Source organism: Heterocephalus glaber, unplaced genomic scaffold, assembly GCF_053883595.1.
Source record: "Heterocephalus glaber isolate CG9 unplaced genomic scaffold, H.glaber_assembly_v1.0 deba00001504, whole genome shotgun sequence".
NCBI classification, from domain to species: domain Eukaryota; kingdom Metazoa; phylum Chordata; class Mammalia; order Rodentia; family Bathyergidae; genus Heterocephalus; species Heterocephalus glaber.
The window spans coordinates 71,916,573-71,938,530 of NW_028258324.1; the positions used below are offsets into that span (position 1 = coordinate 71,916,573).

At 38.7% G+C, this 21,958-nt stretch overlaps 1 protein-coding gene across 6 annotated transcripts in view; it reads left to right on the forward strand.

Moving 5' to 3' along the window:
- The window catches only part of Smarcc1 (SWI/SNF related BAF chromatin remodeling complex subunit C1), a 153,998-nt gene that overhangs the window by 60,256 nt on the left and 71,784 nt on the right, over positions 1 to 21,958 (forward strand). For all 6 annotated transcript variants that reach the window (XR_015441163.1, XM_004834968.3, XM_021256732.2 and 3 more), the window contains 7 exons: positions 2,799 to 2,923; positions 6,492 to 6,551; positions 11,186 to 11,223; positions 12,403 to 12,524; positions 17,939 to 18,010; positions 20,337 to 20,450; positions 21,085 to 21,238. Coding sequence is in view for 5 of the 6 variants with exons in the window: in XM_004834968.3 (XP_004835025.1) it covers positions 2,799 to 2,923; positions 6,492 to 6,551; positions 11,186 to 11,223; positions 12,403 to 12,524; positions 17,939 to 18,010; positions 20,337 to 20,450; positions 21,085 to 21,238 (685 nt within the window). In the remaining variant the exon portion in view is untranslated. The remainder of the gene's footprint in view (positions 1 to 2,798; positions 2,924 to 6,491; positions 6,552 to 11,185; positions 11,224 to 12,402; positions 12,525 to 17,938; positions 18,011 to 20,336; positions 20,451 to 21,084; positions 21,239 to 21,958) is intronic.

Genomic DNA, 21,958 nt, shown 5'->3' on the forward strand with positions numbered 1-21,958 from the left:
CCAGAATTGAACTCAGGACCTTGCGCTTGCAAGGCAGGCGCGATGCCACTGAGCTAAATCCCCAGCCCTCAGAAACAGTTTTTATTTATATGTTTTTCTTTATTTGCGGTACAGAAGGTGCACCTCAGAGCTCCACATATGATATGGAAGCACTCAACCACTGAGCTGTGCATATAATAATAACACATACAAACCTTTAGAGGAATGTAAAAAAACAACAAATTATTAGCTTCATATTCATGTTAGCCAGTCATAATCATAAATCAGATTTTATTTTTGTTAAACCACACCTATTGTGACATGAAAGTTAAAAACCTTAAAGGTGGCTTTTCCTCTAGGATATCACTGTAGGTTATCTTATTTCTTAAGTTTCTAATCTGAATCTGATATTCAGATTTCAGAGCTCCCTAAGACCTTTGTGAGGAATGCCTTCACAATTCATGAGCTGATGTGGAACACCAGCACAGCTAGCGGTTGTTGAACTGAGATGTAATACCCAGCAGACTCACTGGGCTGGCCTTTACCTGTTACCCTGAGTATGAAGCCTACTAGATTGGATTTTCTTGAGTATGCATCTGCTTTTTCAGCCCTGTGCTTAGGGATTAAACCCAGAGCCTCATGTATTCACAGCTGTGCTTTAATCGGACATTTGCCTTTAATGGACAGGCTTTTTCTCATTTGAAGTTTTTCCTGAGGGCTGGGGAGAGCTCAGAGATAGAGCATATACTTAGCGTGGTTGTGGCCCTGGGTTAATCTCCAGCACTAAGGAAGAAACATTTTCTTTCTTTATTTTATCTTTTTATTACTACATGTTTGAAATACATGCAGTTTACAACCATCTTGGGGAATAGGTACACAATACAGGTCTTTAAAAAAAAAAAATCTCCTTCCCCTCCCCACTTCTGATTCCCCTAGCCCAACATTCATTCATTCATTTCGTTCATGTTATGGCATATAATGTTCATATTCATTGAGGTTATCAGGTTCCTGTACACGGCACATCTTTATTCGACTTATTTTCCCTTCCCCCTCCTCACCTCTCATCTTGTTCCCTTGGACCTCTTCCCTATTGTCCCCTTCTGTCCATCCTTTTTATTCTCACTATACTTTGCCTCACTCAAATGAGAGACACCCATACAGTATTTAAGCTTGTGTGTCTGGTTTATTTGAAAAAATATTTTCTTAGAATCCTATGTTTACCAGGAACATAGGGAAATCTGTTTTTCTAATGTTTGTTTTATTCATCTTCTGTGCATTTTTTCCTCTTTTAAAAATTTTTACCTCCCTGAAACCTTTAAGTTTTATGGGCTTTAAAAGATCATCCTGTAATTTTTATTTTGGAAAAAATTTTAACCTTATGTACTTCACTCTTGCCCATAGCAGTTTGTTGCTCTTTAAAGAGATCTCTTAGGATTTTCTTTGCAGTGTGAAGCTCAGCTGGCCTAGCATGCTGTTTCAGTCAGCTCTTTCTCCATTCCCATTTGCATTCATTGGTGCACTCTAGATTACTATTATAGCCCTAAACAAGTTAGTTTTTTGCTTAATACCTCACTACCACCCCTTTCACATTGAACCCAGGGCCTCCTCAGGCATGGTAGGCAGGCACCGTACTGCTGAGCTCTGTTCCTAGTTTTTTTTGTTGTTGTTTGTTTGTTTTTGGTACGTGAGATCAAACTTGGGACCTTGCACTATCGAGGCAGGCAGCGGAACAACTGAGCTAAATCCCCAGCCCTCCTCCTAGTTTTTTTGATTTATTATTTTGAACCAAGGTCTTGCAAGGTTGCTCAGGCTGGCTTTAAATTTGGAATCCTCTCACCTCAGCCTCTGAGGCACTAGGGTTACAGGTGTGCACCACCTTGCCAAGGTTAGCCAGCCTTTCCTATTTTTCCTGAAACATTGTCTAATTCTTCGCAAATTCTTTCTCATTTGTAAAGGTTCAGCATACCTGTCACTTCCAGTCCTTCCTAATTCTTTCTCTGTAATGTATTTTTTCCTCTGTGATGTATTTTTCAAACCTTTTATTCACTTCTTTATATTTTCCAGTACCCAAGTGCAGTGTTTATTGTATTCCTCTATATTGTTACACATCACATTATGTGAGATTAGTAATGATTTTTGTCCTATATCCCTTATTATTCTCCAAGATAAAGAAAGTCATTCCCATTTTTGTTGATCCTTTTAAGACACATTAATTTGAAAGATAAGTAATGGTTTGTTTTGTCAGAGAAAGAATACAATATTTATAAAAGAGAATAAGTACCGAACTGATTTTACTTTATAATTCGCAATACCTAGATGATAAAAAGAGCCAGGAAAATACAGTTGTCTATATCTTTGAGAGAGATTGTGCTGTATTTCTTTTACAGGTGTTCTTTTATTAGCTTAATTTAAGCTCCCTTCAAGATACTGTGTAATTTTGAATGGTAGGATTTCTGTCCTCTTTTTTTGTTTGTTTCTTTGAAACAAGGTCTTTCTGTGTAGTGTAGACTGGCCTTGAACTCACTGTGTAGCCCAGGCTGGCTGAACTCATGGCAGTCCTCTTGCCTCAGCCTCTCCAGTGCTAGGCATGTGCCACCACGACTGGCTCATCTGTACTGGTTTCTTATACTCAATAGTTTTTTTTGTCTTTTTAGCTGGTTAGATTTCATTTGAGGAATGTGTCTAATTTGGTTATTATTTGGCTTTAAAAGTGACTCTGAGCATAGATAATAACAATAATGAAGATAGTGGTCAGAAATTGTTTGCTGTAAGAAGCTGTGTTGGTTTCCTTTTTATTTTATGTGTTTTGTCTGTTTTAGCCAAGCTAGTCTTTATGGGAAGCGCAGAAGTCAGAAGGAGGAAGACGAGCAAGAGGATCTTACCAAGGACATGGAGGACCCAACACCAGTACCCAATATAGAGGAAGTAGTGCTCCCCAAGAACGGTTCGTATTCTTTGTGAGACTGCTACGCGTCATTTCATCTTGGGATAATTTGTACCTTACTGTGCACTGTAGTTCTCCACTTTCAAATACGAATAGATTCCCACTTTTCAGATTAGCCCTTTTGAAATTCCTTGTTTCCCAGTTATTTGTTACATGCTTGCTGTTCATTTATGGAGAAAACATACTGTGAGCAAATACCTAAATTTAGTAAGCTTTAAAGTTAATGGTGCTTTAATCCTAACAGAATTAGTATTGTATCAAAAACTGGAATATTGATGTATAATTTAAGCCTGTTTAAATCTCATACTTTTTTTTTCAGCGGTATCGGGGATTGAACTCAGGACCTTGAGCTTTTGAGGTAGACAGTGGCACCACAGAGCTAAATCCCTGGCCCCAACCTGTTTAAATCTCTAGGCATTGCTTTGTGTGAATGCAAACTTGAAGAGTTCTAGTATTAAATTTTATAGGTTAAATATGGTAAATCAGTTATTGCTCGTGAGTTGTATGATGAAGCTCAGAATGTGGTTCAGATGTTTATGGTTTCTTGTTAATTGACCATCACTCCTTTGTGTCTTTAGTGAGCCTGTAATAAAATTTTCAGAAATAAAGTCCAGTACACTCCAGAAGTAAAAGACACACTACAGGCGTTTAATTTATCCCTCATCATCACCCACTTCATGGTTAGGGTGGCTCCTAAATAAGAGACCACATAGGTCTTGTGGTAGTTTTATAGCTCTCCTACAAATCACCCAACTCTGTAATGCAGAATTTCATCAGAGGCTAGAAATGTGGAAAGTAGAAATGAAATCATTGAAGTTGATAATTTTTTGGTTTTATTTTTTAACTTGCTATAAAGTTATAGGAAAAGTTAAAACTTTATCTCATTATGAGAAGTCAAATTAGTTTTTATCAAATGTCTAAAATGAAGGAAGTCCTTGAACTGAATTACTCTATAAGGTATCTGTTAATCTTTTGTATTTCTATGGGCAATAAAAATTGAAAAAGTTAAAAAAAAATACAGTGTAAGATTTAGATTAAGGTGTTTACAAAGCATGTAACTATCTGATCTAAATTTTATGCAAGGACAGAAAAGAATCTAGGAAAACAATAGACTCGAGTTGTGGAGACATTTTAAAGTGTAAGAAGCTTTTTAGATCTGAATAGTAGAAGAATGGGATAAGTTTCAAAATACAAGGAACCTACAGAAGAAAATAAGAGAAGACTGAAGGGATTAGGAGGCTCTGAAAACGGCAGATGGCAGATGATAAAAGAAGCGAGATGGAGCACTGATACTTCGGGTCTCTGAATGTATGTGTGTGGCTCAGTGGTAGAGCACTTGCCTCTCATGCAGGAGGCCTCCATAGGGTGCACTGGCCCCATTCGTAAGGGCTCTGTCCACATGAACGCCTTACTTTCCAAAGGCCCCACCTGCAAATGCCATCACATTAGATGGGGTTTCAACAAATGATTTTTTGGGAGACAAAATATCCAATCTATTAATGTATCTTTTCCATATAAAATCTATTTAAAATGAGTCATCTAGTTCAACTAAAAATATAAAAAGTTTACCAGAATATAATTTGATTCATACCTTTTCCCGTCTTTTTGATGTTTATGTATATTTTACTTCACATGTATTACCATCCCAATACCGTGTCTTTTTTTCATTGTTGTGAAATTTTTTCATTGTGAAATTTCATTGTTGTCAAATTTTGCCAGATGTGGTGGCACAAACCTGTAATCCCAGCGCTAGGGAGGCTGAGGCAAGACAATCCATAAGTATGAGGCCAGCCTGGGTTACATAGTGAATTGAAGGCCAGCCTGCGCTACAAAGCAAGACCCTTTCTCAAAAAACCAAACAACAACCACAGCAAAAACCCAGTCAATTGTATTTTTAGGGACTTAGATACAAAAAAATAGCCATTTCTTCCAAAATGTTGTCCTAAAAATCATTTTATTATAAAAAATTAGGCAGTTAAAACTTGCAATTTACCAATATATTTTTAAGTTGATTTGAAGAGAAAAAAAACTTAAAGAAGTAGTCAGAAGATTCAGTGAGAGAGCTGTGAAAGTGATGGTACCCCAGGAGATAATTACACTGAAAGTCAGTGGTGATTCATGTAATTCGGTTTTGACACAGGAATGGCTGAATCAACCATTGTAGTAGAATGGCCATTTCTAAAATAGATCCATGTTTCTTCGTGAATGTTATTTGTGATGAACTTGGCATCGCATATTCCTGGGGAAACATCAGACTGTTCCATAAATACTTAATACACTTGTCAGATGTGGTGGTGCATGGCTGTTATCCCAATACTTGGGAGGCTGAAGCAGGAGGATTGCTGTGAGTTCGAGGCCAGTCTGAAATACATAGCCAGGCCATCTCAAAAAACAAGCAAAAATACTTAATACATTTAATATTCCTCTCTGTATCATATATAGGAGTTTAAACTTTGTGAATAAAAAACTAAAATGAAAGTTCAAATCCTGTTGCAGTTTAAACATGTACTAGCAGAAAATACTCAATAAGCAAATGACTAAAATATTAAATACATGTAGAAATTCTAAACCTGATAGAGAATGTAAGTCAGTCTTATGTACTAGTAATTTATCACAAATACAGAGCCAGTCTGTGTGAATAAATGGCCAACTTCACTGAACCAAGGATGGTTTTCAAAATTTAAAAGGTAGATGGAAAAGTATAAATGTTTTTGGAACATGGCTACTCTCACACGATCTTGGTGGAAGTCTGAATTGATAGGGCCCCTTAGCACAGTTTGGCTGTGTCTATTAAATTTTAAAACGTGTATATTTTATAATACGAGCTTTAATTTTCATGGGTAATTACACGCACAGACAAAAAGCATGCTGTTTACTGAATAGTGAATTACTGAAAATAACCTTAGTTGCCATCAATGTAGGGCTAGTTAACTTATGGTGTACTCATGGGCATACTCTGGACATGGAATAATGAAGGAATTTTATTTCAAACTCTACCTAAATGATCACAGAGGCACATCGGACATGAGAAAAAGCAAGTGTTAAGGAATAAGCACGGTATGGATAACACATGAATGTTATATACACAAGTTTGAAAAACTCAGGATTATTTTCATCATCTTTGTGGGGTATCTAAAGGATATTAGATCTTCAGTTGATCTATCTGAATGAATTGATGGGACAGAAATGAGAATCAACAAATGCACAAAAAACCTTTGGGGAAGAGACGCAGAAATTCCTTTCATGTTTTCATGTGAATATATCTGTATAATGAAAATACATTGCTGCTTGAGTAAGTAGAAAATGTAGTCTCTTAAATGTTCATGTTTTGCACCTGGGCTTGTGGTATTTGTAGGAAGGTGGGTGGTGAGTTGTGTTGGAGTCCAAGAAGATGCATGTCTTTTTTTTTTTTTTTTTTTTGGTGCCGGGGATTGAACTCAGGACCTTGTGCATGTGAGGCAGATGCCCGAACCACTGAGCTAAATCCCCGTCCCTGCATATCGTTTTTGATCATGTTCTTTTCTGTTTTCTCCTTAAAAAATAAGCACGTTTCTGTTTTGTCTTCTAGTAAACCCAAAGAAAGATAGTGAAAATACACCCGTTAAAGGAGGAACTGTGGCAGATCTAGGTAAACACAATTTCCATTTGTCTTTTTTCTCTCTTGAATTTATCATCTGTAATACTCCTTTCTTTCCTGAGAACTGTTCTGTTCTTACCCCCACCAGATCCTGTGGCTACTTTAGAACCATCACAATTCTGTTGCTAATGTGTTAACAAAGTTAATTTTCTGTGATCTGTTGTTTCCATTCTCAGTAAACTCTCCCTCAGGGAGCAGTGTTTTTCTACAAATTAGCAGTTTGGTAATGTTTTATTTAAACTTGAATGTCTGAGTTTTAAATAAATTAATTAAAATACTTTTGCAGTCTTCCTGAAATACTTGTTTCATTTTTAAAAAATACTTGTTTTATAACATACGTGTAAATTTTGAATATTGGGTTTGTTTTGTTTTTTGAGACAGTGTCTTGCTATGTAGTTCAGGTTGGCCTTGAACTCACTATGTAGTCCAGGCTGTCCTGAAACTCTTGGTGATGTTCCTGCCTCAGCCTCCTGAGTGTTGGGACGACAGGTGTACGCCACCATGCCCAGCTGAAGATGAATTATTTATTTATTTATTTTATTTATTTACTTTTGGTACCAGGGATCGAACTTGGGACCTTGCATTTTTGAGACAGGTGCCGCCACCACTGAACTAACCCCCCGGCCCTGAATTTAAATTTTTAGAACAAAAATCTTTTTGCTGTTAACACTTTGAAAGCCAAGTTGTTGTGCTTAAGCAGTGTAAAAGGAGAATTTCACATTTTTAAAGTTCAGCATCCATGGAGGACTGGCTTCATGACACCTGTGAATACCAAAATCCTATAAAAGAGAACATAGAATTTCATATACTCTCTGCACATCTGCCATATATTTTATTTAAAAAATTTTTTAAATGTTTTAATTTATTTATTCATTTTTGGTACTGGGGATTGAACTGAGGACTTTGCACTTGCGAGGCAGGCGGCAGCACCACTGAGCTAAATCCCTGGCCCTCAAAAAAAAAGTTTTTAGTGAACATGTTTTCACATTCTAGCCAGGCTGTTCTGTTTTCACATTCCTCGGCCTTCCAGAGGGAAATGCATCTGCACCCAGTTTCCATTGCATTGATTTTTTTTTTTAAGTGTACATCTTTATTTGATGGCCTTATATATATTTTTTGTTTCTTTTTTTGTGTGTGTGGTACTGGGGATCAAGCTTGGGTCCTTGCGCTTGCGCAGCAGGTGGCAAAACAACTGAGCTAAATCCCCGGCTCTGCATTGCATTGATTCTTGACGGCAGATAGGATTGGGTGTTTGAAAGAGTTTTTCTACTTCTTCTATTAAATGCACACATCTATAACCCTAGCTGCTTGGGGGTCTAAGGCAGGATGATTTCAAGTTTATGGCTACCTTGGCAACTTAGTGTATGACCTTGTCTCAAAATAGAAAAAGAGCTGGGCATGTAGCTCAGTGATAGAGTGCTTCCGTACTATATGTAAGCCTCTGGGCACTGTGCCCAGAAATGTAGTGAATAAATATATATAGAAATACATCCTGCATTTCCGTATTTCCTGGCTTATGCAATAGGAGTGTGTGTTGGTGGGTGATTTTATTTTTATGTCTTGATGACAGTATAAAGGAGGCATTATATAAACAAAAAGAAAAGGTACCATCAAAACATTTCTTGTTTCAACATCATTAATGGAATCTAGATCTTGAATAGCCTTTAATTATTTATATTATCCATAAATTTATGTTGCCTGTTCTATAATCATACTTAGCTACTGAATCAGTGCCAAATCAAATGTTAATTATATGCTGTCTTTTCTATTCCCAGTAAACTGACAGAGTGAAAGATTAAAACTTGATGCTATTCCCTGGGACAATTTGCTAAACAAAGTGACAGTTTAAATAGTGTAGAGATGTTTTTTGAAAAGGAATCAATCTATAATTTGAGTAGAGTGGAAAATGTCAGTATAACTGAGGTAATCAGTGGAGTTAAATGGAAGCTAATTTTAGAGAAGGGTTAGGGAGCCCAGCTAGAAGGAAGTTTTTAGTGGTACATATAAAAGGATGCCCCTTGTTCCTTTCTGGTTATTTACTTTTTTTTTGTACTGGAAATCGAACTCAGTACCTTGCGCTTGACAGGCAGGCACCAGAGCATTTGTTTTCTGGCAGCTTTACCTAGATTTTTTTCTCTTAGTTAATTTGCTAGGAAGAAAATAGTCTCTCTTTGCAATGTTGGGTGGCATCTGTTGGTAGCTGGTACTGTACTGTTCTACACTCTGAGCCCTGTTGCTGTGACCAGGTATTTGTTGCTCCATCATATGTCTAGCAGGCAGTCCCTGTTTCTCTTACCTGAGTACTTGCTAGTATCATTCTCCATATGTTTGCTCTTCACTATTAAACCATGTTAGCCCTGTTTTCCTGATTAGGAAAATGAGACTGAAGCACTTTGGTATCCTCTTCTCAGTATTTTTTTTTTTTTTTTTTTTTTTTGGTACTGGAGATCGAACTCGGGACCTTGTGCTTGCGAGGCAGGCGTCAGAACCACTGAGCTAAATCCCTGGCCTTTTCTCAGTATTCTGCTGTCAAGTGGCAGAGTCCATACTCAGGTCCTGGCTGTTGGTGTCACTGCACCGCGCTGCTGTGAGAGTGCTCCCTTCCCTCAGCCCTCTCCTCTTCACAGTGGCCTCTTCCAGCTCTGAGCCCGCCCTGCTGGAGCCCCTTGGTCTGGCTGCTTTGCCCAAACTGGATGCTCCCCTTCCTGCTGGTCATTTACCAGCTGAAATGTCACCTTTCCAGAAAACTCTTCTTCTTTACTTGCTCTGAAGGGTCCACCCACCCAACCCTTGTCGAACAAGTTACTTTACTTTCATGGTGTGTATAGCACTTTTCAAACATAAGATGTGCTTTTTTTACTTCCTGTGCCCCTTCTTGTTGGAGTATAAACTTCATGAGGCAGGCACCCTATTCAGTCTCACCATGTTCTACACTTGGGGCCATGCCTGACCAGCTGTAGGCTCTTTGTGAGTTACTCAGGTGTTTGAATGCTGCTCTTCCATTGGGATCCTTTATATTCTCTCAAACAGGGATTGACAGACTTTCCAGTAATGGACCTGCTAACAGGTATTTCAGGCATTCTGGCATGTATGGTCTGTAATCAGTTCTGCCATTGTAACTCAAAAGTAGCCACAGATACATGTATACAAACATGCTATTTTAGTAAAACTATGGACACCAAAATTTGCATTTCATTTACTTTTCGTCTGTCACAAAATTCTTCCTTTGCTTTCCTTTTCAACCATTTTAAAAGTGTAATAGCCATTTTTCACTCACAGTGTGTTTAGGGTCCCCAAGAGCACCCCCATGTTTAGATTCTCTAGGAGGCCCAGAGAACAGCATTCCACATATAGTTGTACTCATGAGTCTCAGGTATAATTGGCCCACAGAAAGAGTAAACACAGATGGATTCTAGGCGCAGGCTTTCTCATACTCTCTTCCCACAACAGATCACAGAATGCACTCTTTCCCCAGCAGTGTAACTGCAGCATTTCTGCCAGGCAGCCCTAGCAGTTGTCCACACTGAAGACTCATTGCTGTTCTGGACGTCGTAGGTAGCCTGTGCTACCTGTGTATACTGGAATCCCAGGTTCTCAGAAGGAAGGCGGATGTTCATTATTAGCCATCTTGTCTTCATGAGCTCTTAGGTACAGCAGGCCTACCTTTCTTAGCAGTTAATTGTTGATTAGAACTATTAAATAGCATGGGCACTTGGTATGATAATCATTTGTTCTGTAGCCTCAAATGCGTTCTACATTGCCACTTATGCTTTTCACTGTGGAAATTAGCTACCTAATTTACATTTTACGTAGGTTTTCTCTTAGTCTTATGTAAGAGTGGCATTTGGGACTTAGAATTCCCTGTCCTCAGAAGATAGTAAGAGTCTTACTAGGATTCATTTCATTCCTTTTTCCCTTCCTCCCCCCCCCCCCTTTTTTGGTACTGGGGATCAAACTCAGAACCTTGTACTTGCAAGGCGGGCGGCAGAACCACTGAGTTAAATCCCCAGTCCCGCCCCCCCCCCTTTTTCTTTACGTTTTATTTACTCACTTCCTCAGAAATCCAAAATATTGCTCTGTTTCACCAGTTCTTAGAAAACAAAAGGCCTCGTTAAGACCCTTACCTGTTGTTAAGGAAGATCACCACTATGGTATTAGCTCAAGTAGTAATTAATTATAAGCTCTTCATTTTTGGAAAATATACATTATGTGGGCCGGGGATTTAGCTCAGTGGTTCTGCTACCTGCCCCGCAAGCCCAAGGACCTGAGTTCAATCCCTCAGTACCAAAAAAAAAAAAAAAGAAAAGAATAGACATTACCTATACTTTGAATTTCTGCCACCTCTATTTCTTCTTCTTTTTTTTTTTTTTTTTGGTACTGGGGATTGAACTCCTGTCCTTGGGCTTGCGAGGCAGGCAGCGGAACCACTGAGCTAAATCCCCAGCCCCACCACCTGTATCTCTATGTAAAATTATAGTTTACCGAGATGTTCAGGGTAGCTATGCTTTAATTGTGCTGGGTTTCATTACTTTTCTCTGTCCATCATCAGCTTTTACACTGGAAAGAGTTGAGATAATCTACACAGCAATTACTTGTTTTTTAAATCACATGTTTTGATTTTGCAGATGAGCAGGATGAAGAAACAGTCACAGCAGGAGGAAAGGTAAATATTTAGGCCTGGTAGAAGAAGATATTCTTTATGGTCCTGTGTATTGAGCAGAAATACTAAATGAGAAGAGGCCCTTTTGGTTTGAATTCTCTCTTCCTGCCTCCCTCCCTCTGCAGCTCAGGCAGTCCTCCTGCTTTAGTTCCAGAGTAGCTGAAACTGTAGGTATAAGCCACCACATACCCAGCTGAATTTTCTATTCAGTATTCTCCTGGAATAGTTGTCTTCTTAGTCCCTAAAATTTTGAGAGGAATCTTACCGTCTTCTCAGGTAATGTCCCTCATATGGTATGGTTTCTGGGTCCACAGTCCCACAGTGGAAAGCTGACCGCACTGTTCAGGTGTTGTTGGAGAGTGCAGATGAGCTGGCCTTGATTTTTCTTGCTTTTTTATTGATACGACTTTAATCCACAGCTAACATAGACTTCGAATTATGCTCTTGACCTTTCCTGAGCCTTTTATTCATTACTTCATCAGTTTTGCTGTACGAGACCCACTAATCATCATGTTGTCAGAAGGTGTTAGATTCAAGGCAGGGATTGACTTTTACTTTTTTTGTTTTTGCGGTACCAGAGCTCGAACTCAGGCTCTTGCACTTGTGAGGCAGGCACCAGAACCACTGAGCTAAATCCCTGGCCCTGGGCTTCCTAAATTTATGGTCTGTTTATACTCTTATTAGTTCTGTGGATCATTTCCTCCCCACAGAGTGTATGGTTGTAAGGGATAAATGAGTAGTGTTGGGAAGACTCAGTATTTAGTGTTCAAGCAGGCTTGGCACTGTGCCTTGTAGCACCCCTCCTTGACCTTGTCTTAGATAACCTGAGGAGCGCGCAGTGATACAAGTTTATGGCCTGGGATTAGGAAAAACAACAAGTTATTGTGGAAAGATTTGAGCTATAAAGCTGAATTCTTGATTATAGAAACAGGCTTTCTTCAATTAACTTGCTAATTAATCTCATGAGATAGTAGTCTTTGGTTCCTTCATCTGTAAAAAGCAGAGATAAAGTCTATGTCGGCAGGCCGCTTTGTACCTTAAAAGCTGTGAAATGCCTTTATTTGAAAATGTTTTTGGTCTCTGAAATTGAATCACCTAGCCCCCTTTTTTTCTTCTGCTATCTGAAGTGTTATATTTCCATCTCTGTGGTTGTTTCTCTGAACTTTGGCTTCTTTTCTGTAGGAAGATGAAGATCCTAGCAAAGGTGATCAGGGTCGGTCACTTGACCCTGGTGAAGATAATGTCACGGAGCAGACCAATCACATTATCATTCCCAGCTACGCCTCGTGGTTTGATTATAACTGGTAAGTGGGCCTCTTGCCCTGAGAGCAAGGAACTGAGTCCTGGGAGTCCTTCCCTTTAAACCAGCTTGTGTCATGCTACCTGTTTCCCTTTTCAGATGGAGGTGATTTGTGTCTTTGGAATATCTTCTCTAAAACTATGTAAGGACAAAAATTGTTGAAACTTACGGCTGAAAAATTTTCCAATGTTTAACTGAAATCATTTAGCTTTAGCTATAATTGAGAGGCAAATGCTTGAATAGTTAATAATTAGAAAATATTGATGTTTTTATTGTATGATGTTTTAGAATGTTAAATGTATTAACCAAAAATCGTTTTCATTACTCAATAATTTCCTGCCTCTATTCCTTCTTGCTTGCTTGCTTCCTTCCTTTCCTTCCTTCCGTCTTTAGTACTGTGGATTGAACCCAGGACCTTTGTGCTCCTTTTCCAATTCCCCCCTTTTTGGGAACAGAGTCTCACAGTGTTGCCTGGTCTGGGTTTGAATTTGCAGACCTGGAAGTTCAGCCTCTTAGATTGCTGAGATCACAGGCGTGTGCCACCACACCCTGCTTTTTAAATTTTTTTCCTATTTATTTTGACAGTTTTTGTCTGTATAGTCTCGGCTAACCTTCAGCTTGCTTATTTCTTCTATACTGGCTTCAGACTTGAGATCCTTCTGCCTCAACCTTCTGAGCAATGGCATTAGTTATACTGTATACCACCACATGTAGCTGCAGCTGTATTTTAAGCAGTAGCATTTTAACCTTATGAGGCTTTAAAATACAAACCCTCGTGTAAAAAATTTCAAGAAAACAAACTTCCTTAGAACTCTCTATAATTCACAGCGACCATTGTGACATTCTTGGAGCATGGTTGGAAACAACTGAAATCCTCCATACTCTGTTTATTGAATACTTACCAGGTGTGTCTATTGAGTCTCAGGATTTTATTTTAAATACAATCTCTCCCCTCATTGATGGTAACTTCTTTAATGTAACTTCATAAAGAGTCTATACTTATTTATACTTACGTGGGTGATTGTGCTATAATTTAAACCTTGGAGTTGTTTTAGCTATTTTTCTCCTGCTCTTAATGACTGTTATGCTGTGTTACCATTCTTTAATGATAAGTGTTTTTTTTTAATATTACCTATACATGTCTAGAAGTCTTTTAAATGTTATTTATTTACTTTTTTTTTTTGTACCGGGGATCAAACTCAGGTCCTTGCGCTTGTGCAGCAGGCGGGGAAACCACTGAGCTAAATCCCCAGCCCTATTTACATATTTTTTTTATTGTACTGGTATCAAACCCAGGGGATCAGGCTGCCTAGACAAACGTTCTGCCATTGAGCTACACCCTCAGCCCTTTCTAGCATTCTTTATAAGACAATTTAAAAGAATATACTAGATGATTCACTTGAGCTATTAGCTTATTTTTGTCTGGCTCAAATACTGAGACTTTTCTACATGCCTTTAAAACTTAACTCAGTGGTATTGGAAATGGTTTCAATAAATGTAAGCTGGGATACAGTAGGTATATAACTTCTTTAAAAATAATTTTTTATTACATTTGCATTTAAATATTTTTTAATATTTGGAAAGTTTTCTGTTATTTGCAATTACTTGTTTTAACTGTCAAAAATTTTTAAACTTTGGCTGGGGATTTAGGTCAGTGGTTTCGCTGCCTGCTGCACAAGCGCAACAACCTGAGTTTGATCCCTGTTACCAAAAATGTTTAAACTTATATTTTTGTTTTTCCTTCTTATTAATATCATATTTATGTAGTTAGATGAAAAATTTTCATAACTTACCCCAGTTTTTCTTTCATTAAAGAAATATTAATGTATCACATATACTTAATAATAATTAGCCTTCTTTTGTTTTTTTTGGTACCGAGGATCAAACTCAGGACCTTGTGCTTAGGAAGAATAATTTGCTTTTTAAAACATTCTGCCTTCAGGTGCTTTTGCTAAATGATACCTTTATTCCAAAGTAGTGCTACTTTGTTATATTAAGTTAACAGACCTTAGGCGCACACTAGCAGGATAGCTTTAAGATTACTTATGTGAAGAACCAGTGTTCTTATGCTTTAAAATTAGAAAAAGGAAAAGTTATAACAGTATGTAGGTTTTTATAAGTTACAAAAACACTTTGATATGTGTGTTCGCCTTTGCATGTCACATTGTGTGTTGTGAGACTGGTAGTGAGGTATTAGTTATATCCATGGAACTGTTTTATGGATGAGGTTAGTGCCACCTCAAATGAAGGGTTCAAGTTTCAGAGTTGATAATTAGAGGTACTTACAGTCTCTGATCCTACATATCCTACTTACTTCTTCCATTATTTGTACTTGCTGAATGTGGCTCATTCTCAGAGGAATTAGCTGTGAGCACTTCAGAGCTTTTGAAAAAGTACTTGGTAATAGAAATTCTTGTGTTTTTTTACTATTGGTGAGTAAAGAAATGGATTTTGGTAGGCTCCTCCGAACCTGTAATAATGAAAACAATAGGAGTTACGTTAGAACTATAGTATGTTATTAGTTGCGTACAGCTAATAATAAGCTTAAAGTAATTATATATGTCTACGTAGCATTAGTTTGTCTTAGAGATTGACTTTATGGTTTTCTTATATTTCAAAGTACTTACACTATTTGGCGGTAAAATCCAGTTCGGTTTCAATGCCAATCAAGAGATTAAAGAGTGAATAGTTTGTAGTTGCAGTGGCTGGAACCCTCGGGTGCCCAAGTGCCTCACATAAAACTTACACAGGAATTGCACACAGAGCTCCAGCTCTAGCCCATGTTTTTTGAGACAGGGTTTCATTAAGTTGCCAGCTTGCCCAGACTGGGCCTGAACTTGCAATCCTCCTGGCCCAGCCTCCCATATATTTTGTTATCTTTGGATTACTTATAACACTCCACACAATGCAAAAGCTTTGTAAATCGTTGACATACTGTATTGTTGTGGAAATAATGGCAAGAAAAATATCTGTATGTGTTCACTTTTTCCCCATTGCTGGGGGCTAAGTTCCAGGGCCTCACGCGTACTCAGCACTTTCTCAGTCACTGAACTGCACTCAGCCTGAGACAGAACTTCTTTGTTTTGAATTTTCTCATTGTGCTTGTTTGAATCTGCTGATGGGGAGAACACAAAAGATATGGAAGGCTCACCTTGTAGACTTGTTTTTTTCTGATCTTTTTTTTGTAACTGGTACTCAGCATGTCCTGAATGCCTGCATGTCCTGAAACTAAAGTGGCATCAGGAAAAAGCTGCAGTTAGTATCTGAGTCATTGTATAGCTGGTGTGGTGGGGCTCGCTTGTAATCTCAGCTCTCAGGAGGTTGAGGCAGGATTGCTGTGAGTTCAAGTTCAGCCTGGGCTGCCTAATGAGACCTTGTCTCAAAAAAAAAACAAAAAAGCTTGAGGTCAACTTGGACTACAAAGCAAGGCCCTGTCTGAAGACAAAAAAACAGAAAAACACAACAAAACCCACCATTATATGGATAACACATTTGTTTGTTTTTAGGCCTGGTCATTTTACATGGTTTCTGTCATGCTCTTGACTTGTCACATTTTATAAAATTACCAGTTTATTTTTCTACTTAATTTATTTTGACATAGTACCAATTATGAGGGATTTTTGGTTACTAGACAGGAATATCCAGAGAGAATATTTATTTTTTTATTTTTTGGTACGGGGGATGGAACTTGGGACCTTGCGCTTGTGAGACAGGCGGCAGAACTCCTGAGCTAAATCCCCGGGCCCAGAGAGCGTATTTAAAGGAAGATATACAACATATTACAAAGGTTTTTTTTTTGTACCGGGGATCAAACTCAGGACCTAGAGGTTGCAAGGCAAGCAGCGGAACCACTGAGCTAAATCCCCAGCTGTGTGTGACTTTAAATAGCTGTAAATATCAAAACTTTGTGGGCCAGGGATTTAGCTCAGTGGTTCCGCCACCTGCCTTGGAAGCGCAAGGACCCAAGTTTGATCCCTGGTACCAAAAAAAAAGAGTGCTAAAGTCACACACAAAGAGATAGATGAATAGAAAGAGTAGCATGTCTAACCTTTGAGCCAAAGATAGAGTATTCTACAAGTGGCATGGACTAATAACCTGGAAGAAAAGTTAAAACATTTTTGTGTACATCATACTAAATTCTAGATGATTCAAGTTTTAAATATAAACATTAAGAACATAAGAATATACATTAGAAGAATATATGGGGAGGTATTATAATAACATTGTTTCTTGCTATTATATGAAAATAATATTGAACCAAATGTTTTTACATGATACTGAAATTAATTCTGTGCTGTCGGTGACTGTTTCCCAGTGTTCCTGAGGTCTGCACAAGGGCACGTTGATGTTAAAGAGTCTGAGTAGCTGATCATCTCTTGTGGTCCTTTCTTTCAGTAGTTTGTTGCAATGCTAACTACTATGATTGTTGTCAACCCATTTCTGAAGAACTCCTCTGTCTTGTGGCTTTTAATCTAGTCATGATGGGCCAGGATTTAGCTCAGTGGTTTTGCCGCCTGCCGCACAGGCACAAGGACCTGAGTTCAATCCCTGGTACCAAAAAAAACCCCAAAACAAACAAAAAATCTAGTCATGAGATGTTATGACAAGAAAATAATAAAATATGTAGGCTTTAGTGTATTGATAGAAGTTTTGTTTTTTTTTGGTACCGGGGATTGAACTTGGGACCTTGCGGTTGCAAGGCAGGCAGTGGAACCACTGAGCTAAATCTGTGGCCCTTGATAGAAGTTTTGAGTGTGGTTATGGGAATAGACAAACTACAGGAAGTATTGGAGGTGAAAACTTTTTTTAAACTTTATTGTATTCTCTTAATGCAGAAGAGCTTGTCTAGTCCTATTAATTTTGGCAAGTTATGCCCAGTTGTTGCATTTATCAGTTTTAATTTGAAAAACTGAACAGGAGGAGCCCAAATTGTAAGATTTGGCTATGATCCCAGCTAGTCAGGAGGCTGAGGCAGGAGGACCAAAGCCAGCCTGGACAACTTTGTAAGACCTGGGCACAGTGACACATGCCTGCAATCCAAGCTACTTGGGAGGCTGAAGCTGGAGGATCTCAGGTTTGAGGCCAGCCTGGGTAACTTAGCAAGACTGTGTCACAAAGTAAAAAGGACTGGGTTTGTGGTTCAGTGGTCGAATCATTGCCTTAGTATGGTTGAGGTCCTGGGCTCATTCTCCAGTGCTGTTAAAAGAAAACAAAACCAGATTAAAAAGAACAGACTTGGTGGTGTACTATAATCTCAGAACTTGGGAGGCTGAGGCAGGAGGATCACTGTGAGTTCAAGGCCAGCCTGGACTACATAGCGAAAATCTATCTCAAAAAACCAAGAAGGCAGGGATAGAGGGGTTAAGATTTTATTGTTTTTCAGAAAAGACTCTCAATCTTTTTTCTTTCTTCTCCCAGTATTCATGTAATTGAGCGGCGTGCACTTCCTGAGTTTTTCAATGGAAAAAATAAATCCAAGACTCCAGAAATGTAAGCCTCATTCTTTAGATAACTTATTTGTGTGTTCATGGCAGGTATTTTTGAAGCATGCTTCTGCCTTTGCTATAACTAAATTTGAAAGTTTGCAAATTCTTCAGTCCATTCAGAACATTGTTCATATCTTATTTGCACAGCATTCTTTACTTCAAAGGAAATTGTATTTTTGTGTTTTAAATCTTAAACTATATTCACATCCCCATGCTTACAGTTAAAGACTGAAATAAGTAAAGGGTATTTTCCCAACAGCTTCTGACTTATGTGTGCATGTAAGTTTTTATGTGTGTATTCGTGTACAGTAGTCCAGGAGAAAATCCAATCTTTGCTTTATCTCCATGATGAATGATTACTAATGAAAGCATGTTAGTTATGATGACACAGCTGGGTGTGAACAGAGCTTAATTGCATAAATCATGGTTGTACTTTTGCATTGGAAATAGACAAACTTACTGGAAGGAAGATTTTTGCTAGGAAATGTTTTCATCTTTTCCACATCATCCATTGGCCTACAATTAAAGGAGTGTAAATCACCACTTATCATAATGTTCTCACCATTTAATGTGTTTTATGGTACTGAGAGGTATCTACTTCCTGCATGGGACTGGACAAGTAGATGTCTTATGCTTAAGCTGTTAAGGAGAGATTGACTTGTGATTTTCCACATGAAACACAACAATTTAATGATAAGTATTTTCTGGTGTTTATCCATGGTAGTTTCAGACTGTCTAATGTCAGAGATCATTTCAGTGTTCATTTTAAGAGCTATCTAAAACCAGAATCGCAGATTTGGCATAACAAGCATGGATATTTTTTCCACCTACTTAAATATGATATATTCTTCCAGCTAATTTCCTCTTTGCCAACATTTGTGATATTTAAGGTTTTGTAGTCTTCTCTTCAAAAGCATCGTTTATGTTGCAGTCCATATGGCTTTGTTGATTCACCTTCCAGTCCGTGTGTATCCATCTGGCTTTCTCAGGAGCCTTTCTGAGCAGTCTGTGCTTTCTGCTCTTAATGGAGCTGACCTTGGGATGGCAGGCTTGTGTTTTCACTCCTGGGCCAAGAACTCACACTAGATGTCAAGTCAGAGTTTTCAAGTATTTTGTGACAAAAATGCCTGTGTAAACTGTGGAATCTGCTATGACAAGGTCTCATTTTTTCTTTCCTTTTTAATAATGTTCTTGTGTTACCTCCAATTTTGGCCTCATAGATTCTCCTTGTCACCTCACTAGGTCTCTCACACCTGCCACAGAAAGGTTTCCGTAGACATAGTCAGAGCCCAGTGCACATGTGGCTCCAGGAAGACTATAGCGAGGAGAGGGAGTTTTAAGAGCACAGGTGACACAGTCATGCTCGCCAAGAGAGCTGGCTAACTCTGCTTTGGTTCATGTCACTGGGATCATAGTCCCTGCCTTCTGGACAGATTTGGAGGATAGATGGAGTCACTGTGTGCACAGTGCTTACAGCAGTGCTTGGCACATAGTAAAGGGGAAGTACACAGTAGTGAGGGAGACAGCTTGAGTACTGGGGCTAAGCTGTGGATTCTGCAGGTGAGTCCCCATTTATCCATTTACCTCCCTGAGCAGGTTCTTGTATGTCACTTCCCATTAATGTCTTCATATTACTCTACTTTGTTTGTTGTTATATATTCATAAAGTTATTTTGTTTATGAGGTAACTTACTAGTATAATTACTCAATACAAAATTGCAACCAAGAGGGTAAAGTAGATCTTTAAAAATAAGGATTTTTGTATTAAAGATAAATAGCTAGCTAGTTGTGGTGGTGCGACATAATCCCAGACCTTAGGAGGCTGAGGCAGGAGGATCATCATGAGTTCGATGCCAGCCTGGACTACATAATGAGTTCAAGGCCTGCCTGAACTGCATAGTAAGACCATATCTCAACCAGATAGATAGATAGATAGGTAGATAACTTGATAGCTTGCTTTGCCATAAAATATCCCATCCCAGATGGACAGAATGGACATAAAAGTAATGCTTCTGTCAGAAAATTTCCATCTAAAAGAAATGTGCAGATACGGGCCGAGAGTTGTCTGTTGTCTTATTGTACTCCCCTCTCTGCTTTACACACCTGGTGGGGAAGGATTTGAGGCTGGGGCCTCCCTGCTAGCTTGTTTTTAAACCTTTTCCTTTCATCAAAATGCCTCTCTCACCTTAGCCTGCTTTAACAGAATGATTGTATTTGGTTGTGTTGCTGTCTGAACTTTTTCTTGTGTATGGTTGTGAGGAGTCTGAATTGTAATTGTCACTGTCTGAAAGGGTCCCTGTCTACCTTACGAGCTTTGTTTTTGCTTTTAAGATACCTGGCATATCGAAACTTTATGATTGACACGTATCGCCTGAACCCCCAGGAGTATTTGACCAGCACTGCTTGTCGGAGGAATTTGACGGGAGATGTGTGTGCCGTGATGAGGTAGTGTTGGTCAGGGTCTCAGAGTGTTCACTGCTCACGCTTCTCGTCCATTGCCTGTAATACTGGACTGACGAGACTGAATGTTTTCTTGCTTAGTAAATCACCTAAGTCTTTTTTTTTTTTTTGGTACCAGGGAGCGAACTAGGGTCCTTGCGCTTGGGAGGCAGGCGGCAGAACCACTGTATTTAGGGGTCTAGCGTTTTTAATACCCATTTTAGTTTTCTGAGTTTTACAGTTAAATCATAAAATGACCAGAGATGGGGAGTAGTGGGAATCGGATGAACTTGATCCTAGACCTGTCTAAAGAAAAAACTAAAGCACAGCTAGGCTGCTGTGCTTCAGGTCTTTGTGAGTTCATTTACCATGGATCTAAAGGAACATTTGTTCTCATTTCTACAATTAAAATACTAGACGTTTTACTAGGTTTTGAGGTTCTGGATTACCAAACCTAAATGGTTTGTTAAAATTATCCCTCATCCAGCAAACCAAATTTGTTAGGTGTTCTGGTGATTTGCAACCTGGGGGTGATATCTTTACTTGTTTCTTTCTCTTTGTTTTTGTTTTTAAATGATGTGACAATTGTAGATAAAAGATTTATCTCTAGATTTTTAATTTTCAGAGGTTTGTTTTTTAGGGTTCATGCCTTTCTAGAGCAGTGGGGACTCGTTAATTACCAAGTGGATCCGGAAAGTCGGCCCATGGCCATGGGACCCCCTCCTACTCCTCATTTCAATGTGTTAGCTGACACCCCCTCCGGGCTTGTGCCTCTGCATCTTCGATCACCTCAGGTATTTTGTGTTAACTTTTTTTTTTTTGGTACCGGGATCAAACTCAGGACCTTGCGCTTGCAAGGCAGGCAACAGAACCACCGAGCTAAATCCCTGGCCCTGTGTTAACTTTTCTTGTGGCCTGATGGTAACGGTCACTTTGCAGCTTTCTTCTCTAGAGAAACCGTCACTGTTATGCAATAGTGGTGTTCATGCTACTTCTTAGCTGACACTGTGTGTGTGTGTGTGTGTGTGTGTGTGTGTGTGTGTGTGTGTGTGTGTGTGTGTGTGTGTAAAATGCTTTGAGTCTAGACTGGGACTGTAGTTCCATGGAAGAGTACTTACCTTGCATGCACAAGTCCCTAGATTAGATCCCCTGTACCACAAAATAAATGAGTGAATGAATCATTCTGTAAAAATATGAAATATTTAAGGTAATGTTGTTCCACCAGTTTAAGATTCTGTACCTTATCCTATCAAGTTACAGATTTGCATTCATAGTCTTAACCTCTTTATTCTTCTCCCATAAAGACTAATGAGGAGAAACACAAAGAAGTTATGGTGATCTTCCTGCCTCAGCCTCCTAAGTACAAGGATTACAGGCGTGTGCCACCACTACCAACTTTAGACACATGTTAAATATATAATTATCCCAGATAAATTAATAAGTAACACTAAATTGGGATAACATGAACCTAAGCTGTAAATTTCCTTTCCTTGTGAAATAGTAGATCATATTGA